This window comes from Suricata suricatta, chromosome 3 (genome assembly GCF_006229205.1).
Source record: "Suricata suricatta isolate VVHF042 chromosome 3, meerkat_22Aug2017_6uvM2_HiC, whole genome shotgun sequence".
NCBI lineage: Eukaryota > Metazoa > Chordata > Mammalia > Carnivora > Herpestidae > Suricata > Suricata suricatta.
This window is the reverse complement of record NC_043702.1, coordinates 161,942,182-161,962,093: the sequence shown is the minus strand read 5'-3', so window position 1 is coordinate 161,962,093 and position 19,912 is coordinate 161,942,182. Positions and strand designations below refer to the sequence as shown.

The window sequence follows — 19,912 nt, the reverse complement described above, 5'->3', positions numbered from 1 at the left end:
TAGTTTTTCCTTAAATAGTATTAATTATCAGTTAGTAGCTTTAAGGGAGCAAAAAATGCACAAAATAAATGGAATAAAAGACCCAATTACAGAAAATGAATGTGTGATATATCACAAACAAGGCTTGGATGAGGCTGTCTTATTGCAAGCTGAGGAAAATGGCTGTGTGTGTGAAAAGCAATTGCTAAGATGGCCGCCAATGATCCCACTTTGGGATTCAAGCCCTTGTGTGGACTATACTTACAACACTAAAAAATAGAATATGGCAGAAGTAATGAGATGTCACTTGAGGCATGAGGTCATAAAAAGGCTGAGGCTTCCATTTTGAGAACTCTCTGAATGATCTCTTAGATCATTCCCCGGAGGGAAGCCAGTTGCAGTGAGGCCAACATGAGGAACAACCAAATACATGAGTGACCTTGGACGAGGCGCTACTCATCATCCCTCCCTTCTTCCCTACAGTTGAGTTTTCACATGAAATTGCAGTGTTGGCTGGAACATTGACTTCATGAGAGATCTTGAGTCAGAGGTACCCACCGAAGCTGTACTAACACACCACAGTTTCTCACAGAAACTGTGAGATAAGACATGTGTGTTGGTTTAAGCCATCAGGTTTTGGAGCCATTTACTATATAGCAAAAGATATACAGAGGCAAGTCTATGTAGGGAACTACCAGGTACGAGTTCTGGAAGTCTGGCCGTGCAAATCAGCATCAACTCAATTCTAGGTTGATGCTACCTGGTGGCAGTTGTCTACCCCAGATTAAATATTGATGGGGATGATAGACTTGTTGCTTTCTGAGGCTTTCAGGACAGTAACGATCATCACCCTACAGATCCCACTCTATCCTTTAGCCCTAGAAGTCATTTGCCAGGCCAGCTCTATACCAATCCACAGGGAAGAGGTTTTGGTGTCTGCTTGAGTCCTGCATTGTTTTCGGTCCTCTGTAATTCTCCGACTTGTACTTTTTAAGTTACTCAAACCTAACATGCTTAAAATTGCATATAAAGATGTGAATCATCATGAGAAGCTAAATAAAGTTGATAATACATCTTCTTTTTCTAGCAACGTGTTATAACAAGTACTGTTATAACAATATTTTTACAGAAAAGAGTAGATCCTAGCCAAAAATCCTTTTTGGTAACTCCATATCTGAGACAATAAGATTCAGTACTACAGAAATATTTGTTTACTTCCTTGGTATATATTTGAAACATACTCTGTGTTTGTTGAAGTTAGATTCCACAAAAAATAATTTTTCTTTCTTGTCACAAAGACAAAGCAACACAACGGTAACCTCTAAAAAAGACAAGAATGCAATCACTGACAGAATTCTTACATAGGACTGCTGAGTACCTGACAGGGCTTCCTATCAATGGGTGGCAGGATTTTGGGTTGAGGAAGGACCTGGGGACTCGCATACGCTGGCCAGTTGCTAACACTGACGCTGATCTTCTTCACTTTAGGTCTCTGGCTTATTAAGGGCTTTGCCTTCTGTAACCGCAATTCCCATGGATCAGGATCTTTTCTGAAAGGTGAATTGTATATACCTGGAATCTAAAGAAAAAGAACATAATTTTTATGTTTATCTTTAATTTTCACAGGACATAAAAGGAAGATAAAATAGTATCATAAAAATTTCCATATGCTTAAGGGTTATTTTTAAAGTAGAACTCTAGTTCTTGACGAGAGGCTGACATCAGATCCATTGATGGAGATTACAAGGTACTCACTTTGTCTCTACTCCAGACTAACAATTTCAGAATCATCCATAATTAAAGACTAAGCATGTTGAAAACCACTGAGCAATAAAGTCAGTTGAGTACTGACACTAGCTCAGGTCATGATCTCATGGTTCGTGAGTTCAAGCCCGCAATTGGGCTTGCTGCTGGCAGCTCAGAGCCAGCTTCAGTTCCTCTGTCCCCCTTTCTCTTTGCCCCCCCCAAAACTGAATAAACATTAAAGCAACAACAGCAACAAAACCCAACTCAGCTATAGCTTTCATCTGGCACATACGGCATATTTTATATAAATCCATTTAAGAAAACATACGAGAAGAACATTAAGTCATTGTTTTTGTTTTCTATTAACTATGTATACATATATTTAATCATACCATTCATGTACACACTCAAGTATGCAATAGCTTAACCAGTTTCAGGCACAAAGTATGCACTCAATAAATACATGTTTTAATGATTGTGTATTATACAACCCATTTAGTGGCAGCTGTTTTAAGTTCTTTACTTTAAAATAATAATCAAACTGGTATTTTATATTAGGTGTTGTACTTATGGAGTGTCATCTACTCTTACTGTTCTTTCATTGACTTTGTCACCCACTGTGTCTAAATAGTCCACTTACTTATCAGCCCAGTACCTGCTATGCAATAGATGTGTGTACAAGCAAGGTTAAATCCAAGCTAGCAGATGTTCATTCTCTAAAAATTCAGTGGTGTTCGAGTGTACAAACTGTATAGACCCATATTTTGATAGCTTTTTCATATATACAAATACATAATCATAAGGATAATTTGCATTTTAAAGAATAGTATGACTTGTTTGGTTTCTGTGTAGATACTTTAGACTCATGTAAAGAACATATCCCTTAAATCCATATATTTTTCCTAAAATGTGCTTTTCTCTTATGCCACCACTGCATTCATAAACTTTTCTGGTCACTATATTTACCTGACAGAATCAGCAGCTCCAAAGTAGTATGATTACCTAAGATTATTGTCTTTGAAAAATCACCCTGAGAAAATTTTGTATTTCCAGCCTAATACTTCAGTTAAGTGTTAACCTTTGTCTGAAACAGTTGAAGGGCGCCTGGGTGGCTCAGTCAGGTAAGCATCTGGCTTCAGCTCAGATCATGATCTCGCAGTTCGTGGGCTTGAGCCCTGCATCGGGCTCTGTGCTGACGGCTAGCACAGAGCCTGGAGCCTGCATCAGATTCCATGTCTCTCTCTCTCTGACCCTCCCGTTCATGCTGTCTCTCTCTCTCAAAAATAAATAAATAAATAAATAAATAAATAAATAAATAAACATAAAAAAATAAAACAAAACCAGTTGAGGCCACAGTCAGTGTCCAATCCCTAATGCTTCATTAATAGCCTGGGGACATTTCCCTCACAGTTCCTACCCACCTACCACATTGTTTCATAATTACCTTTGTGTGTATCAGTCTTCCCCAAACTAGACGCTGGAGCACAGAGCCTCTGTTTTAGCCATTTTTGCATCCCCATGGCCAACTAGGGTACTCAGCACATAGCAGATATTCAAAAAAAAAAACGAATGCTAAATGTGGTTATCTAGAATAATGACGCACTGTTCAGAAAGGCCCATGAAGACTCTCTTTTACTCTTGTTTTTTAAAACCACATCAATATCTCAGTAAAACGTTTGAGGTTTATTTTAAAATCTTATCAACTTCTTTCAAAGAACTATAGATTATACTCTTTTTATCTTTCTTAACATATTAGTTTTGAAGTGCTTTCAAACACGTTGTGAGCTAGAACTAAATTATCATAGACCCATTGAGTCACCTCCAACTCAACTCTTCCTGTTACAGTTGAATTTTATTAGGTAAAATGAAACCAATGCAAATATATTTACATATCTTAAAAATAGTTTTGAACTGGGCTTTCTTTGGGATTTTTCCCTGTATAATTTATACAAGAAAAAAGGTATTGAAAACATTATGGGTAATGGTATAAACTATGGTTATGTCATATGAACATTCGCTCAGTATAATACAAAAAATCAAATAAGGCAATTCATAAACAGTTTAAATGATGTTAATGAAAGACAATAGGTACACATACACATAACTTAAATAGTTTCCAATGTAATTTTTAAGTGGGTGATAATTTCTAAGATGATTTTTAGGGTGATTTTCTATGATGGGAATGTACCTATTATAATGAGAAAAACACAATATCATACTAAAAAGACGATTCTGACATGAAATATAACTAAATCTCTGTAGTTCATGAGAAAGGAGAACGCCATTCTATTTCATGATGATCTAGCTAACTTAAGTCTGTTAGTTTATCATTTCTACAATCTTGCAGATTAAAATCATAAAGTACATGCAATTTAACTAGGTTGTAATTTATCAGTTAAAAATATCTATCTACTTGAATAGCTGCTATTAACTTTACCCCATTAGAAATCCTTTTTGGTCTCCTTCCACATTTGCATGCACATGTATACACAGGCTAGATGGGAAATGCAAATAGATCAGCAGACATGATAGCTTTCTTAAATTATATTTTGCAACCTATATGGAGACCTCCTCATGTGTATTCTCTTTGCAATTTAAATCAAATATAGGTAGAAAATATATTTTAATTGAATTTAAAATGTATCATTTAAAATCTTCAAGGTGTCAGTTATTTTATAAATTAATTTAATACATTTGCTAACTTACGTCAGTGAAAACAGTCCAGCCCTCCCTCAGTCCCTACAGCAAGCAAATACTCTATTTGTCTATACTGATACAGTATTCATTTAACTGTTACTTTTTTAGGTAAATAAAACAACCCTAACTTACTATTGTCTCAGTTGCTACATGTCGTAATTTGTAGGCCACTTGTGAAGAATGGTTTGTTGCTGATTTTTTAAAATATTACTGTGAGTCACAAAAGCCAAAGTCAATCCTAAGGGACCGTGACATATTTTTCAGTTTTCACATTTTTCACAACTTAGAAGGGCTACTGCCAAGCTAGCTTTTGGGACTTCATTTTCAGCAATGATTTTCTAGAGTGACCAACACTATGGGGAAATCTGTGCTAACTGTTTGGAAAAAAAAAGCCTACAACTGGGCTATTTGCAGTACTGTCGTGCTAACATTCAACTCAATAAGACCCAAGAAATCTCCAGAGAGGACTCTGCTAATAGCTTCTTACTGACCTCCTTGCATCAGGCTGGGCTGCTGACTGGTGGCCCAGTGGTGAATACGGCAAATGAGGTGTGAAAGCACTGATTTTTTTTAAAGGCTATGATTCTGACGCGTCAAAAGGAAAAAAAAAAAAAAGGCAATGAGTTATATAATAGATATATATTTTTCTTGAATTCCCCCCTTCAGACCCTCCATCATGGGAACTTGAGCATGACCTGGAATATTAATTATGTCAGGTTGAGCAACGAGCAAATGTCCCATTTGTTAGCCAGTCAGCCTTAGCATTACATTAATATTTTGAACCATTCCATATTTCTAACAATCTATCAGTTGCTCCTTTCCTCTCAGTTTTCATTCTTTATAAGTATTGTGTGGGAAAGTACTTCAAAAAAATGCAGTTGGTTTAAAAACAAGCGGATGGTAGATCTGAAGCATCTACTATTTTATTTCATGGAGAATGTTTTCATGGTCATTTTCCACTCATCCTCAGAGCTTCATTTTGCCTGGGGGAAGCTACATTCTATTTTTTTCTTCGTCTCTCCGTTATCGAGGTTTACTTTTAAAACAAGTTTCTGTAAACTACAAAGAATCTGAAGCATGACGGTGTACCCCTACAACTTCCAAAGCAGAACGACTAGCACTTCGATTTTAGATTCTGCCATCTAGAAATAATAATTTGTTATAATTTCAAGGTAACTGCTCAGCCAGGAATGAAGAGCTACTAAGTAACACAGGAGAGGTGGGAGGATTCAAATTTCACGTCTGCAAGTGACAATTACACAGCGAACGGGAACTGTGGATTCCACATAAAGGAACACAACTGAAAAAGTATTTTCTTGGACGAGGATTCAGAATTTGTGAGTATGGGGGGAGATAGATGATTCTAGAAAGGGAGGCTGATTGAAAAATGTTCAAGTCCTAAGTTTTCATAAAAATCGTTTTACAAATTAGACTCTACTCAAACCCAGAAGAGTAGTAAAGATCTCTAATATGTAGGAAAATAAAAGTGGGCCTGAGATCTGTGAATGGAGTATTTGCAAGGCTAAGGACTCCCCTGAATCAACACTGACCAGCGCACTTCATCATCATTATCAGGACAAAACTAGTGCCGGGGGATTTATAAAATTCCCACTCAGCAAATAATTGCCCCGCTGTTAGGAGATACTCAGAGTGTTAACACACTGTCACAGTCCAGTGTTTAGTAAGATATTCTACATTCAATTACTCTTGCTGAGAACTCAGAGGAAACATGGCCGTTTCTCAGCTACAACAGTTACGCCTCCACATGCATTTCAGACAATAGTCACGTCACCCCTCAGACGCAGGACCCCCGACGGAATAAGAATTTCATAGGAACATTTGGTATTCACCAAGAATAGATTTCATATAAAACTTATCTATATAAAGCAATATGGAAAAAAAAAACTACTAATGACACATGGTTTTCTCTTCCGTTACTTCAGTTAAAAACTAGAATTTTTAAATGTTTTGAGTCAAAGTACAGAGTGGGGTCATGTTTAATGGAAACCCCAGATGTAGTTGGCTTCATTAGTTTAGCAAATGATATTTATAAATTATTTTGATACCCTAATTGTTATTATATATTAAAATCCTTTCATTAAATATTGAATAAGACAAAGAAGTTTAAATAAAATGCCATCCTCTATATACTAATTCAACTCAATAAATATTTAGCAGCTACTAACTTAGAAACACTTTATTGGATCTAAGGTGGGTATAGATGAATAAAAAGAGATCAGTCCCATCAAGTCATTCTCAGTGCTGGCGGAGGGAGGGCTAGGAGAGCGATTTTGTGATTGACAATAACAGAGCCAGTCTGTAATAAGTATCCGCTAATTCCTATTGTAGAAGAGGTAGGCACCAGAGATTAGGAAAGGTATTTATCTTTTAGAAAACTCTGTGGAAAAAGTATCTGACTTTGTTCTAAAGATGGGTAGAATTTTGGTAATCCAAAAGGGCAGTAAGGCATTCCAGGCTAAGGGAAGGATAAAGATAAAGACAGACATATTTGTGGGAAAACACAGAGCAATTGCTCAGCATACATCACTTTGGCCAGTTGAAGCATGAAGCTATGGTCAGAGATGAGGTTATAAAGATAAATTGGGGCCCAATGCTAGAAGGTTGCAAATTGTACTTACTTTTTGCATAAATGGGAGTCTTTTGGTTTCCACATTCTCCTTTAGAAGGTAAATTCAGGAGGAAGTCTTAATTAAAAAGGCCCTACTAGTGCACGAAGTCTACAGAAACAGACTCCATGAAAACACCGGGGAAAACCACAATACAAAGAGACAGAACTAGAATCAGATACGGCAGGGATATTGGAATTACCAGAACAGAAATTTAAAATAATTATGATTAATATGTTAAGGAATCTCGTGGATGAAGTAGTTAGCAGACAAGAACAGGTAGGCAATGAAAATTCTAAGAAACAGTCTAAGAGACATGGAAATTCTAAGAAAGAATCAAAAAGAAAATGCCAGGGATCAAAAATATGGTAACAGAAATGAAGACTGCTTTGGTGGATTTGTTTGTAGACAGAACATGGCTGAGGAAGGAATCTTTGAACTTGAGGATATATCAACTGAAACTTCCAAAATAAAAATGCAAAGAAAAAATGTCTGAGACAAATATAACAAGAATATCCAAGAAAGGCAGGACAACTACACAAGCTGTAACACGCACACATTGGGAATGTCCAGAAGAAAGACGAGAGGAAAGAGCAGAAGACAGCTTTGAAGTATTGATGACTCGGTCAATTCAATATCATTTTCCCAAATTAATATCATACCTCAACACAGATCCAAGAAGCTCAGAAAACACCAACTGAAATAAATGGCAAACAAACACATAAGCAAACATATACCTAGGCATATCATATTCAAAGTCTTATAAGATGCAGAGGTGATAAGCACCTTACCTACAAAGGAGCAAAGATAAGAATTACAGTCAAGTTTTCTTTAGAAACCATGCAAGAGTAGAATTGAATATACCACCCAGGGTGAACCCTAATGTAAATGATCAACCTTGGGTATTGATGAATGATGTGTGGGGATAGAGAGTGTATGGCAACTTCCTGCCCAAATTTGTTGTGAACCCAAAACTGCTCAAATTTTAAAAAGCCTATTTAAAATAGTTACACATATGCTTAGTGTAAAACACAATTCCATTCTTGGGAATCTGTATGAGAGAGATGGAAAATATGCCCACACAAAGACTTGCATGCAAATGTTTACAGGAACATTATTCACTGATGCCAAAATTGAAATGAAACAACCTAAATGTTCATCAACAGATTAAGTAATTAACTGAATGTAGTTATCTGTAGAATAGAACACTATTCAACAATAAGGAGAAATGAAATACTAATATGTGCTATAGCATGGAAGAATCTCAAAAACATTATTCTAAATAAAAGGAATTAGATACAACACCACATATTATATAATTTCATTTCCATAAAATGTTCTAGAAAAGGCAAATGTAGACTAAGAGATGGCTACAGACATGGGCAATATAGGAAATCTCCATCCTTCTGCCCAATTTTGCTGTAAACCTAATATTGCACTAAAACAAAGTCTATTTAAAAAAAAAAAAGCAAATGTTGCCATCAGCTCTGAATCTTCAGCCAAACACCTGAGAATCACCTTTGACGAGGCATGATCTTCCCCGTCCCTTCTATCCAACCCAGCAACAAGGTCTGTTAATGCTACCTCCAAATTCAATCATGAATCAATAGGCCCACAACCACCACCTTTATTCAAGCAACCTTAATATCTTTACCAAAGTGCTTCAAACTGAAATTGAGTCCTCCATCTGCTCAGCTTTGAACTCCTAACACCCTCTATAGGGAAGCCATAGCAATAATTTAAACTATTATTTTAGCCCCTAAAAACTATGTGTATTTTTAATGCATTTAAATATTCTAACAAATTCTAGGGGTGCCTGGGAGGCTCAGTCGGTTGACTGTCCAACTTCGGCTCAGCTCATGATCTCACCGCTTGTGGGTTTGAGCCCCACATCAGGCCCTTTGCTGACAGCTCAGAGCCTGGAGCCTGCTTCCGTCCCTGTGTTTCCCATCTCTCTGCCCCTCCCATGCTCATGTTCTGTCTCTGTTTCTCAACAATAGAAAAATGTGAAAAAAATTAAAAAATTTTTCGAGTAAATTCTGAACGAAGTCCTTTCTTCTGCTCATTTCCTTCCTGGCACTTACAACTTCTAATTACACACATATGTGACTATTTTTTTGTTTATCTCCCCAATTATCTAGAATTTAAGCTCCATCAGGGAAAGAACCATGTCCATTTTCTCAACCTCTAGGAACTTAAGTTTGTGGCTCTCAAATCCGGTGACATAGAACAGCCATTTGGGGAACTTGATAAATACTGATGTCCAAGCCCCAACCTAGATCAACCTAACCAGAATCTTTGGAGCAATCTGGGTTTAATTCTGTGTTTTAAAGCTGATGTGCAGCCAGAATTGAGAACCCTCACTGGTAGCCTATCTTAATACCTGGCTCAGAGTAGACCATCAATCCAAGTTTATCTGAATAAGAAACATAGACAAGCAGTCTGGAGAAATGTGGACAGTTTATGGAAAGGGAAGAAGCAAGAGCAGTGGAAATAGAAGAATGGCAAAGACAGGGAGCATTCTACAGAAACAGAACCAGAAGACATTGATAATATGTTTATTAAGATGAACATAAGAGAATGTGGACTTAGGGAAACAGCTTGGGCTTAGATTCCAGACAGAGAAGGTGGAAAGAGAGACAGTCAGGCAGGGATATTAGTACCTGTTTTGGAGTTATTAGAATTGAGTTTCTCCAAAATCCAAGTTGAAAGGTCCAATGTAGAGTTGTAAGAGTAGGTCTGTAACTTGGGGAAGAGGTTGGAGTCAGCAAATGGAACTCTTTTCTGAATAAAATTAGCTGAATGTATGAAAACGAATGGGGTCACTGAGGGAGAGCATGTGGAGGACTCAGGGGGAAGCTTTTAGGAGTGCACACGGGCAAGAGACGAGTGGGCGAGGAAAAGCCCATGAAGGACACTCAGAAGAGCAAACAGCGAGGGAGGAGAGGCAGGACACCAGGGAGAAGACGGTTCTGTGAAGGAGGTCAGCGGTGTCACAAGCTCAGGAGAGGTGGAACAGCATGGGGACGAAGAAGGCACCACTCGCATGGTAATGAGAAGGTGACAGGTGACCTCCACGGAAGCCAACTGTGTTCTTCTGGCACAAATCACATCGCAATTCATTGGATGTCAGGAAAGAAAAAGAAGTAGAGACTGATTTGAGTCTTATAAAATATAGCAATATTATCATGACTCAAAAATCTTGGACTGAAAGGGCATTCTTTTACCCACCCAGGATTTCCCTTTAACTATATTGCATTTTGAAAGAATTTCTGAGAGAAGAGTCCACGTAAAAGACTTTTTGGGAAATCTTTCCCACTAAACAATCCCTGTATCTTTTTCTCTGTAAATGGCAGGTCACTATTGTACTAATCCCTGCAAGGACTGGAAGAAAGTTGCTTATCTTCTTGCTTGGGAAAATTGGCCTGCCCCTTTTCCTAACACATAGAGACCCCCGCTTCTACTTGTCCTAAAAACCCCAGCTTCATTTGCCTCCTCCCCTCCTCAACTGGCTACCGTGGCACCCTTTCCAGATTTGGCTTTGATTTGAGCCACAGAATTCACAGTTTATAAGTAATTATAAGATACTGAAATTCATATCGATATGGATATATACCCATACTGAGAACAGACTATTCTGTGGGGTTAGGATGACTGGTATTTGAAACGTGTGAAGGAAGACAAGGAACGTGCCTGGTGTGTAAGATCAAGGAAGGCATTTCTGGATAACAACGATGTGCAAAGGAATAGAAACTTTAAATGACTTTGATATGAATTAACTATAAAGAGTCCTATATAATATCAGAATAAACAAGATACACAAGAATTATTGAAGAAGACTGAGAAGAAATGACAAAAGAGTGGAAGAAAAAGCTGACCTTAAGGTCTTCAAGGCCAATGGAAGTTTCAGTATCTCAGGTGTGAAGAGCCTTGTGCATATCTCCCAGATGTCTGATGGATTTAAAATTAGGAAATTCCTGGGTGACCTTCTCTAAAGCTTTTTTGAGTAGAGCAGTGAAAGTGGACACCCAATTCCACAGAAATTTGAAAATTCCCTATCATGATGGCTCAAACACAGAATTTCTACTCATTCTGCGCTGGTTTATTTTATATACAAGAAATGTCTGAATAACCTAAGAAAAGTAGTAAAGGATGTTTTTATGACCACCACCTATCCAAAACCCTCCATGGTATACTATTTCCCCACTCAGAAACCTACTATTTTCTCTTGCTCAGTTCTTCTACACATGATTTCATTTAAAAATTATTTCAGAGGTACCTGGCTGGCTCAGTCAGTTGAGCATTTTCACTTTGGCTCAGATCATGATCTCACAGTTCATGGGTTCTAGCCCTGCATCAGACTCTGTGCTGACAGTTCAGAGCATGGAACCTGCTTTGGATTCTGTGTTTCCCTTTCTCTCTGCCCCTCCCTCACTCGTGCTCTCTCTCTCTCTCAAAAATAAATATTGAAAATATTAAAGTTAAATAAAAATAAAAATGAGTTCATAGTTTGGGTTTAAAAGATGAATTTCAAAACAATTTAGTTGGTAAAAGAAAAATACTTAGCATTACAGAAACAGGCAACAGAATTGAAAACTTTCTTTTGTTAAAGAAAATGTACTAATAGAAAGGAGCATTTGTCAAACTGTATTCCCAGTGTTATCTGGGACTCTGTAAGAAACTGATTTCCCAAGAGTCTTTGAAGAAAGATTTCTTAAGCAAACAGGAGGAAGCCATTTTAAGTTTTATCAAAAGTATAGGATTGACTGCCTCATGGGGAAATGCTACGCCTTAATCTTCTGGCTACAATCTTGTGACCGGATCTCAAAGCCCACCTCATTTTCAGACTACTGTGCTCTCACACAGTCTTGTTCTGTAGACCTGTGGCTTCCTGTATGGAAATCATTAATTAGTACCTATTAGGCACAGATTATACCTGACACTTTGTGATATTTGAGCTGAGTGATTAGGATTTTTGCACTTTTCTGTGTCACCCTTAAAAATGTTTATCTTTTTGGGGTTATCTTTTGCTTTCTTATTTTGCCCTAACCTCCTTGGTGGTAGGGAGCCCAGAAAATTACACAATGCTTCGCAACTGTGTTGCCTTTTATCTCAACTCAAACTGTAAGCCCCTGTAACACAATTTAGCCACACACGTTATTAAAGGGAAAGTGATTTCATCGAAGGAAGTTGGCTGACACAATATTTTTATCAAAAAACTGATCTGGTCTAAAATGAATAAAGTCTAGTCTCTGGCTGTTGGGGTGTACTATTGGGTTGTTTCACAGGTTTTTATGTGGGCTTTTACATTTGATTCCTCATTTCAAAAATATGAGGAAGGAATATCTCCCTTCTCCTTTTAACCCATTAACATTACTTTCAGTCTATTATTTCATTACTGTGTTGATGAAAATAAAAAACAGGCACACCAATGTAAATTTCTCTACAATAAGAGATAATTGGATCAAACATTAATCTACTTGATTTTTGGTCAAAATGCTCATGCTCAAACAATTCTCGAGGTGCCTGGGTGGCTCAATCTGTTGAGCATCTGGTTTCAGCTCAGGTCATGATATCATGGTTAATGGGATCAAGCCCTGCATCAGGCTCTGTGCTGACAGCTAGCTCAGAGCCTAGAGCCTGCTTTGGATTCTGTGTCTCCCTCTCTCCCTGACCCTCCCCTCCTTGTGCTGTCTCTCTCGTCTCTAAAAAAAAAAAAATTGTCTGCCAAATTAATCCCAGCTCTCCTTTATATTCTTTTGTATACTCATATTCAACTACCCTATTCCTTTTCCCAACAATTCTGATCCCTTGACTGTAATCCTTTCAACCTTGTCCTGTGAAACCCTTTCCCCCTCTCCCAACTTCTCTTTGCACCCAAACTTTTCAATAAATATATCCTCTACATTTTTTCTTTTAATTATAATTGGAGCTTCCTTTGCCTCTAGAACCACTTCCTTTGCAGGCCCACTGAACAAAGTATTTTAGAACTCCCCTGTATCACAGTAACCAGCGAGAGATTTGCATTTTCTTAGTTCACAATGTCACTTTCAAACCAGTACTCATTGACCTTGAAATATACATATGAAATCTTTTCTTCTTCTTTGCAATTATCATACACAGACTCTCTGGTCATTTGCCCATATTCTTGATAGCCACTGGCACCTAGTTCAGTCTTTCCATTGTGTGATCGGGGATCATTTTAGGTATTTCATGCATAGATGCATGGCCCATCCCAACAGCACAGCCTCATGGTTCTTCTACTCCTTCAACTTGACTGACCTTCACCTCTACACACCACTAGTTAGATCAAGAGTGAGATGTCAAAACCATTTGTATTTTTATAGATATCTCTTCATCTCAAATCATATGATCATAAAACAACGTCTAGTAGTGTTGAATAGGACATCTGTTGTTGGCAGAATTTCAGCTGATGCCTCAACGGCAAAAATACTTACTAGATGATGTAAGTACTCACCCTATTCCTTTCCTCATGGTTCTTTTCCCAACAAGCCAAGCACACTGCCCAGCAGCTATCCAGAGGGCCCATGAAGGCTTGCCTGTCTTCCTGTGAGGGGACCTGCGTCTTAGACTCACGCCTCCCACCTCCTGATGCTTTAAGGAACTGATAAGCTAATTCACACAAACCATTAAAACCTAATAATGCTGAATATATTGTCTAGTAGTTACTTTCAAATAAATAGAAATTTAAAGATATGATTGCAGTCATCATCCAGGAAGATAATGTTGAGCTAGGACATTTCTCAGCCCTTTTAAAACCATATCATAAAGAGAAAGCATGGTTTTCATAAAGAGAAAGCATGGTTTTGAAGACAGCCACATTTTAGTTTGAATTTCACCTTCACCCTCTCTAGTTATATAACTTGACTTATTTTGGGACATAAGTTTTTTTAAAAGTTAGCTTCCTCTTTGCCTTGTCTTTGAATATACGATTTACCCTTTTAAAAACCACCTAAGGGGCACCTAGGTGCCCAGTGCATTGAGCATCTAACTCAATTTTGGATCAGGACATGATCTCAGAGTTTATGGGATCGAGCCCTGCATAGAACTGTGCACTAACAGTGTGGAGCCTGCTTGGGGTTCCCTCTCTCCCTCTCTCTGACCCTCCCCTGCTCATGCTTGCTCTCTCTCAAAATAAACAAATAGGCAACTAAAAAATTGAAAAGACACATGAAATATTTTATCAAATATAGGCATCAGTTACTAAAAATTATTACATATGTCAAAATGATGGTTTTATGTATAGTTTTTATTTAATTCAGAGAAGAACTAGTGAGTAATTGGGACTGAAATAAAAGCTGCCTTTCTTGTTTTAAATGTGAATTTATTGTAAGTCTAAATTAGGACTCTTACTAGAAATGCTCTTATTAGAAATTGTGGATATTAAAGTGACACAGTTGCTCTCCTTCATGAATTCACCTGCCTTAGAGGGAAGTAGATGTAACCATAATGCCAGTGGGAAGTGTTGCATTAAGACATGGAGAGACAAAGAGCAACAGCTGTGCCTGGTGAGGCCAGGGTAGGCCCTACCACAGTTTCAGCACTTGGGTAATTGTTGACGCAACAGCTGCTTTGGGTATGGCTATAGAAAAAAATAAATAAATCAGGTAAAGTAAATTGAATCATTTTAATGATGTGAATTTAAGACTAATTCAGATGGTCATAAATTAACTTATGCATGTAGAGCATAAGCATAAATAATAAATATGAGTACAACAAAATTATATTATCTTAATGATTCACAATTTACTTCAAAGAGATATTAAAACTAAAATTATGGGCACATGTATGTATACATGTATTAATTTAAAAGTAGATGGGAAATAAAGGTGAATAAATTTAAGAGAACAAATTTTAAATTCAACTTGTTAAAGGGGCTAAAACTAAGGGATGCTTTACATTATATAAGCACCTTGAAAATGTAACTTTTCTCTAAACTGAGAGAGGTCAGAACCTTTAGCTACTGAGACCCGCAGTTTATTTATTTTAGGCCCAAGAGATATTAACAGATTAAAATTTAAAAACAAATTCTTTCTCTTTTCTCTCTTCTTCAAACCTCTCTTCCATTTTCTCCCCTTTTATCTTACTGTCTGCTGCAATATTGTATGGATAACATAACTCCTTTTTGAATGAAATACTTCCAACTATCCAAAAATAGATAGAAACACCAATTGACAAGACTATTAACAGAAGATCTGCCACTTTATACTAAAATACTTAGTCACATTTGTCACACCAAAACGAAACTAATTTTTAATATATATTTTTGAGTAAGCAATTTTACTTCTTCTTTGGTTATGCTTCTTTTGTGATTATAATAAAGATATAAGATATGGTACAGACTTCCTATGTCTTTTAAAATATTTACCTGCTTTACACTATAAAATCTCAAGGTCATAGATGATTTCTTATGTTGCACTATATCTTAATTTACACTCAAAAGTTAAGAATTACTCATGTTGTTAACAGTGATATTAATGATCAAATGAGCTACATTAGTCAGTGTTTGAGTATTTTGACCATTGACTTAGTTAAGAATTCATTTTAAGAAAACATTTGAAAATATAAACCCTCTCCCTATGTCCCTAGTTTTAATACAAAGGAGTGTTTTCGACTGTAGGGTACAGGGCTGGGGAAGGAGGCATAAAGAAGTTTAAAGGAAGAAGAAGAGAAGAAAGAAGATGGATTGACTCAAAGTCTGAGATTTTAAAATTTGGTTACTAGATATTCAGTTGAAATATTTCTAAAGTTTTCCAATAAGAAGAGTGAATTAAATATCGAGATTATAGGGAGAACATGGGTTATCTATATAAAGTTATTCTTCTAGACTTGCAGAAGAGCTATGATAAATCATAAGCTGACAAACAGGGACAAAAATCTACCTCTTCATTATTTATCCACTATAACACCATCTAACTTCCAACTGGTCTCATTCTAAAATAGTCCTGAAATTTCTTAAAAATAGAAAAGTAGTCATAATAATAGTAGGAGTAAATCTTCAAATCTACCAAACTATTATAACCTTATTAGATCTAGTTAAAGCCATGGCATAACTTCCTTGTATTTCTAAGTTTTATATTTCTTGGTATTATAATTAGTGATAGGAGAAGGAACCACAAAAAACTCACTATTTTCTAATCAATTAAGAAGTTGAAAAAATTGATTATAATTTACTGACAACATTAATTTGATATAAAACCAACAGAAGGAAGCATATACCAGTTAAGTGTCTGAGGAAAATGTTTGCATACAATTTAAAATATGATGTGCTAGAGTATAAAAGGTAAAGTAAAGGAACATTTTACATTAAAATAGGAAATGGGAAGTATATTTGTTACAAATTTTTTCTAATTCTTTTCTGACTTTTGAATTTTCTATTACAGATTTGAAATTTTATACAAATCTGTATTTGTGTATGTGTATAACACACACATATACATAGGTGTGTATATATAGGTTAGATTTTAATACCCAGGTATGGGAGTAGAATGGTCTCCACTCCATACCTAATACATTAAAAATTTACCCAATCCCTGGATGGAAATAAACAGACCCTGAGTTTGATGTCCAAAATAAAACATAATATAGAACTAAAGAAAATCAGGTGCTTCAATTTTATGGGCAAGACTAAAATAATAATGTTCTTTGAGATGTCTGAATGCTAGATTAGGTATCTGATAGGCAGATGATTAGTTATATGAAATGAAATTAAAATAAAAGTTAAAACTTATCTGAGCAAGTTTAACACAGTACAAAAGTAAAGTCCAAATAGAGGTGAAGTAACAGTGAAATTGGTCCAGCTTACTTTCTGGGTCCCTCATTTTCAGAGGCTCTTTCCAAGACATACGGAGGGAGCCTGGCAATCTGCTCACCTTGTTATGTTTTGTTGTAAAATTTGTGAAAGTAAAGTATAAGTTAATTCCACTGTTTCTTATACTATGACTTATCCTCTATCACGCCTGGCCTCGGTAGCACAAGAGTGACTACGGACACGCTGCAGACTGAGCAAGGAAAAACCTAAGGTGGGGATATATTTAATTTAGGTTTACTGGATATATTTATGGTTTATCTGTTACTTCAAAGTATACTATTTTTTTTTTTTTTAGCAATCCCAGTGTAGGAATAGCTTTCAGGAATATTCCTGAACCCACCGGGAAGACCCACCCGGCATCACAACCAGAGGCTGTGCGGCAGTATAAACACCCTAACAGTGCTATCAGCAATGACAAAATAGTGGAAAGAGCCCAAATCGCCATCAACTGATGAATGAATACGGAAGTCATGGCATATATATATGCAATGGAATATTACTCAGCCATCAAAAAGAATGAAATCTTGCCATTTGCAACAACAAATTCTAGCGTTGACCTGGAATGTATTAAGCAGGTAAGCCAAAGAAAGACAAATACTATATGATTTCACTCATATGTGGAATTTAAGAAACAAAACAGATGAACATAGGGGAATGGGGAAAAGAATGGGAGGCAAACCATAATACACTTAACTATGGAGGAAAAACTGAGGGTTGATGGAAGAGGGGGACAGGACATGGGCTAAATGGGTGACAGGCATTAATGAGGGTACTTGTTGGGATGAGCACTGGGTGTTATCTGTAAGTGATGAATTACTAAATTCTAGTCCTGAAACCAATATTATACTAGGCAGTAACTAACTAGAATTTAAGCTTGAAACAAAAAAACAGATAAAACAACAATAATAACAGCATAAAGGAAGGAAGAGAGGAAAGAGGAAGGGAGAAAGGAAGGAAGGAAGGAAGGAAGGAAGGAAGGAAGGAAGGAAGGAAGGAAGGAAGGAAGGAAGGAAGGAAGGAAGGAAAGCAGGAAGGGAGAGAGGGAGGGAGGAAGGGAAGGTAGGAAAGAAAGAATGAAGATCTAGAACAAAAGTATGTGATTAGTGGGAAAGAAGTGGGGTTTTCTCAAATGGAGAATTTGATTCTCATCATTTCCTATACCACACAGAAGATCTCTCCTTTCAAAAATATACTCAGTAGAGGCCCATGGGTAGCTCAGTTGGTTAAGTGTCCTATTCTTGATTTTAATTCAGGTCATAATCTCACTGTTTGTCGGTTTCAAGCCCCTCATTGTGCTCTGTGCTGACAGTGTGGACAATGCCTGAGATTTTTTTACTCTCTTTCTCTCTCTGCACCTCCCCAACTTGCTCTCTCTCTCTCTCAAATAAATAAGTAAACATTTAAATATATATATTCAATAGTGCAGCATATGCAAATAGAAACACATCATTTACCTTTCCTATAGTAATGAAAAATTTAGATCAATGCTCTTGCAAAAGGGAGTGAATAAACTTCCTTTACTCACTGTAGAAAATATAACAAAGTTAACTGTCAAATAAAGCAGCAAAGAGTAGGAAACCAAAATATGGTGACAATTATTAGAGAGCTATCAAGCAATTCATTCAACTACTGCTATATTCAGATTATGGTATACTCAGATGCTAAAATTTGAAACGTGGCTTGGAATGATTTCGTGCTCATCAATAAAAACATTCATCTTGTTGTGTTTTGTAACTTTGTACACTTTCTTTTGGAAGGTAGAGCCCAACATCTTATAAGATTCAAGCCCCCTAGCATATGAATCTGCCCCCGGTCGCATACACAGGAGAGGCGGAATGGTGTCTTGCTAAAGAATATTTTTTGAAGTGAGTTTTAGAATGCAGCACACTGAAGAGGAAACTACATATGAGAAAAGTAGCAAAGGTGCTTTTCTATCTGAGGGGTCTCACTTTACATTAGTTTTTATTTTGTTTTTGCCTCCGTTTCTCAGACACACAGTGGCTGAATGGTGGCAGAGAGAAGAGCGGGGACGCACACTTATTTGGGGACACACGCTTTATTTTTTTTTTTAACCACTTCACTTTGTCTCTTCAAAGAGTACTGACAATGGACAATAATTTTATCTCTTTCATATATTACAGGATAATAAAAACGATAATGTTAAAGAGGGAGGAAATAAAATGTAAAAGTTAATAGCTAGTTCATTCGCCATGCTAGTTCAGTCCTTGGCCTTTCCTGAACAGAGACCTGCCAATAGCAACAAATTATGTGATGGTTTTGTGATGTGGACAGTTCGCTTGGGACCAAGAGCAAATGGCCAAACTTGAGGACCTGCCTCTTAAACTATGGACCCAAAGATCGTAGGTCAGATCTTTATTCACTATGTAGTCTTCTTGAAAGAATTAATCTGCCAAGCGTCTAGAGGAAAAATGATTATGAAACAGTAGTCTTTTAGTCACCAGAAAGATAATTGTCACGTTATAGAATATCGTGGGGATAAATATAATAAAAGTGCTTTGAGCTGTTCATAGAAAGGCACCAGAGAAATCCACCTTACATTCCAGCTGGCTTCTTTCAACCTTTTATATGCAGGCCCTAGCTTTTCTCTTTGTCCACGGAACTCATTCAAATCAATTTTCTTCTAAGTACTAAGACATGTCAGAGAAAGGGTAAAAAGAGAGTGCAATGAGTTGAGGGTAACAAGGAGGAGGATATACTCAGAATGCTAGTGTTTCCAAGGATATGGAGACAGTCATAAAGCTAGGGTAGAGGCCCCCCCCAAGTAGAGTGTACTTAGGTGAGTCACATGCACGCATATGTAGATCCACTAACTCGGATTTTCTCTGTGGCTGTACTGCACTGAGGATGCCCCACATCCGAGTTCAAATAAACTAGTTCCCTAATCTTGAGCAAGTTGCTTCATCTTATAGACCTACTTTCTTTAATCTGTTAACAGAAAGAGCTAGAAAAGTAATCTCTAAAGACCCCATGCTGCTCTAGTATATTCCAATAAAGGGTCCTGTGTGCTGTC

General features: G+C 37.0%; 1 protein-coding gene across 2 annotated transcripts in view; it reads right to left on the bottom strand.

The window, feature by feature from the left end:
- SPATA17 (spermatogenesis associated 17) overlaps positions 1-19,912 on the bottom strand; it is a 179,400-nt gene that overhangs the window by 78,326 nt on the left and 81,162 nt on the right. For both annotated transcript variants that reach the window (XM_029935652.1, XM_029935653.1), the window contains exon 7: positions 1,358-1,558. In XM_029935652.1, coding sequence (XP_029791512.1) covers positions 1,358-1,558 — 201 coding nt within the window. The remainder of the gene's footprint in view (positions 1-1,357; positions 1,559-19,912) is intronic.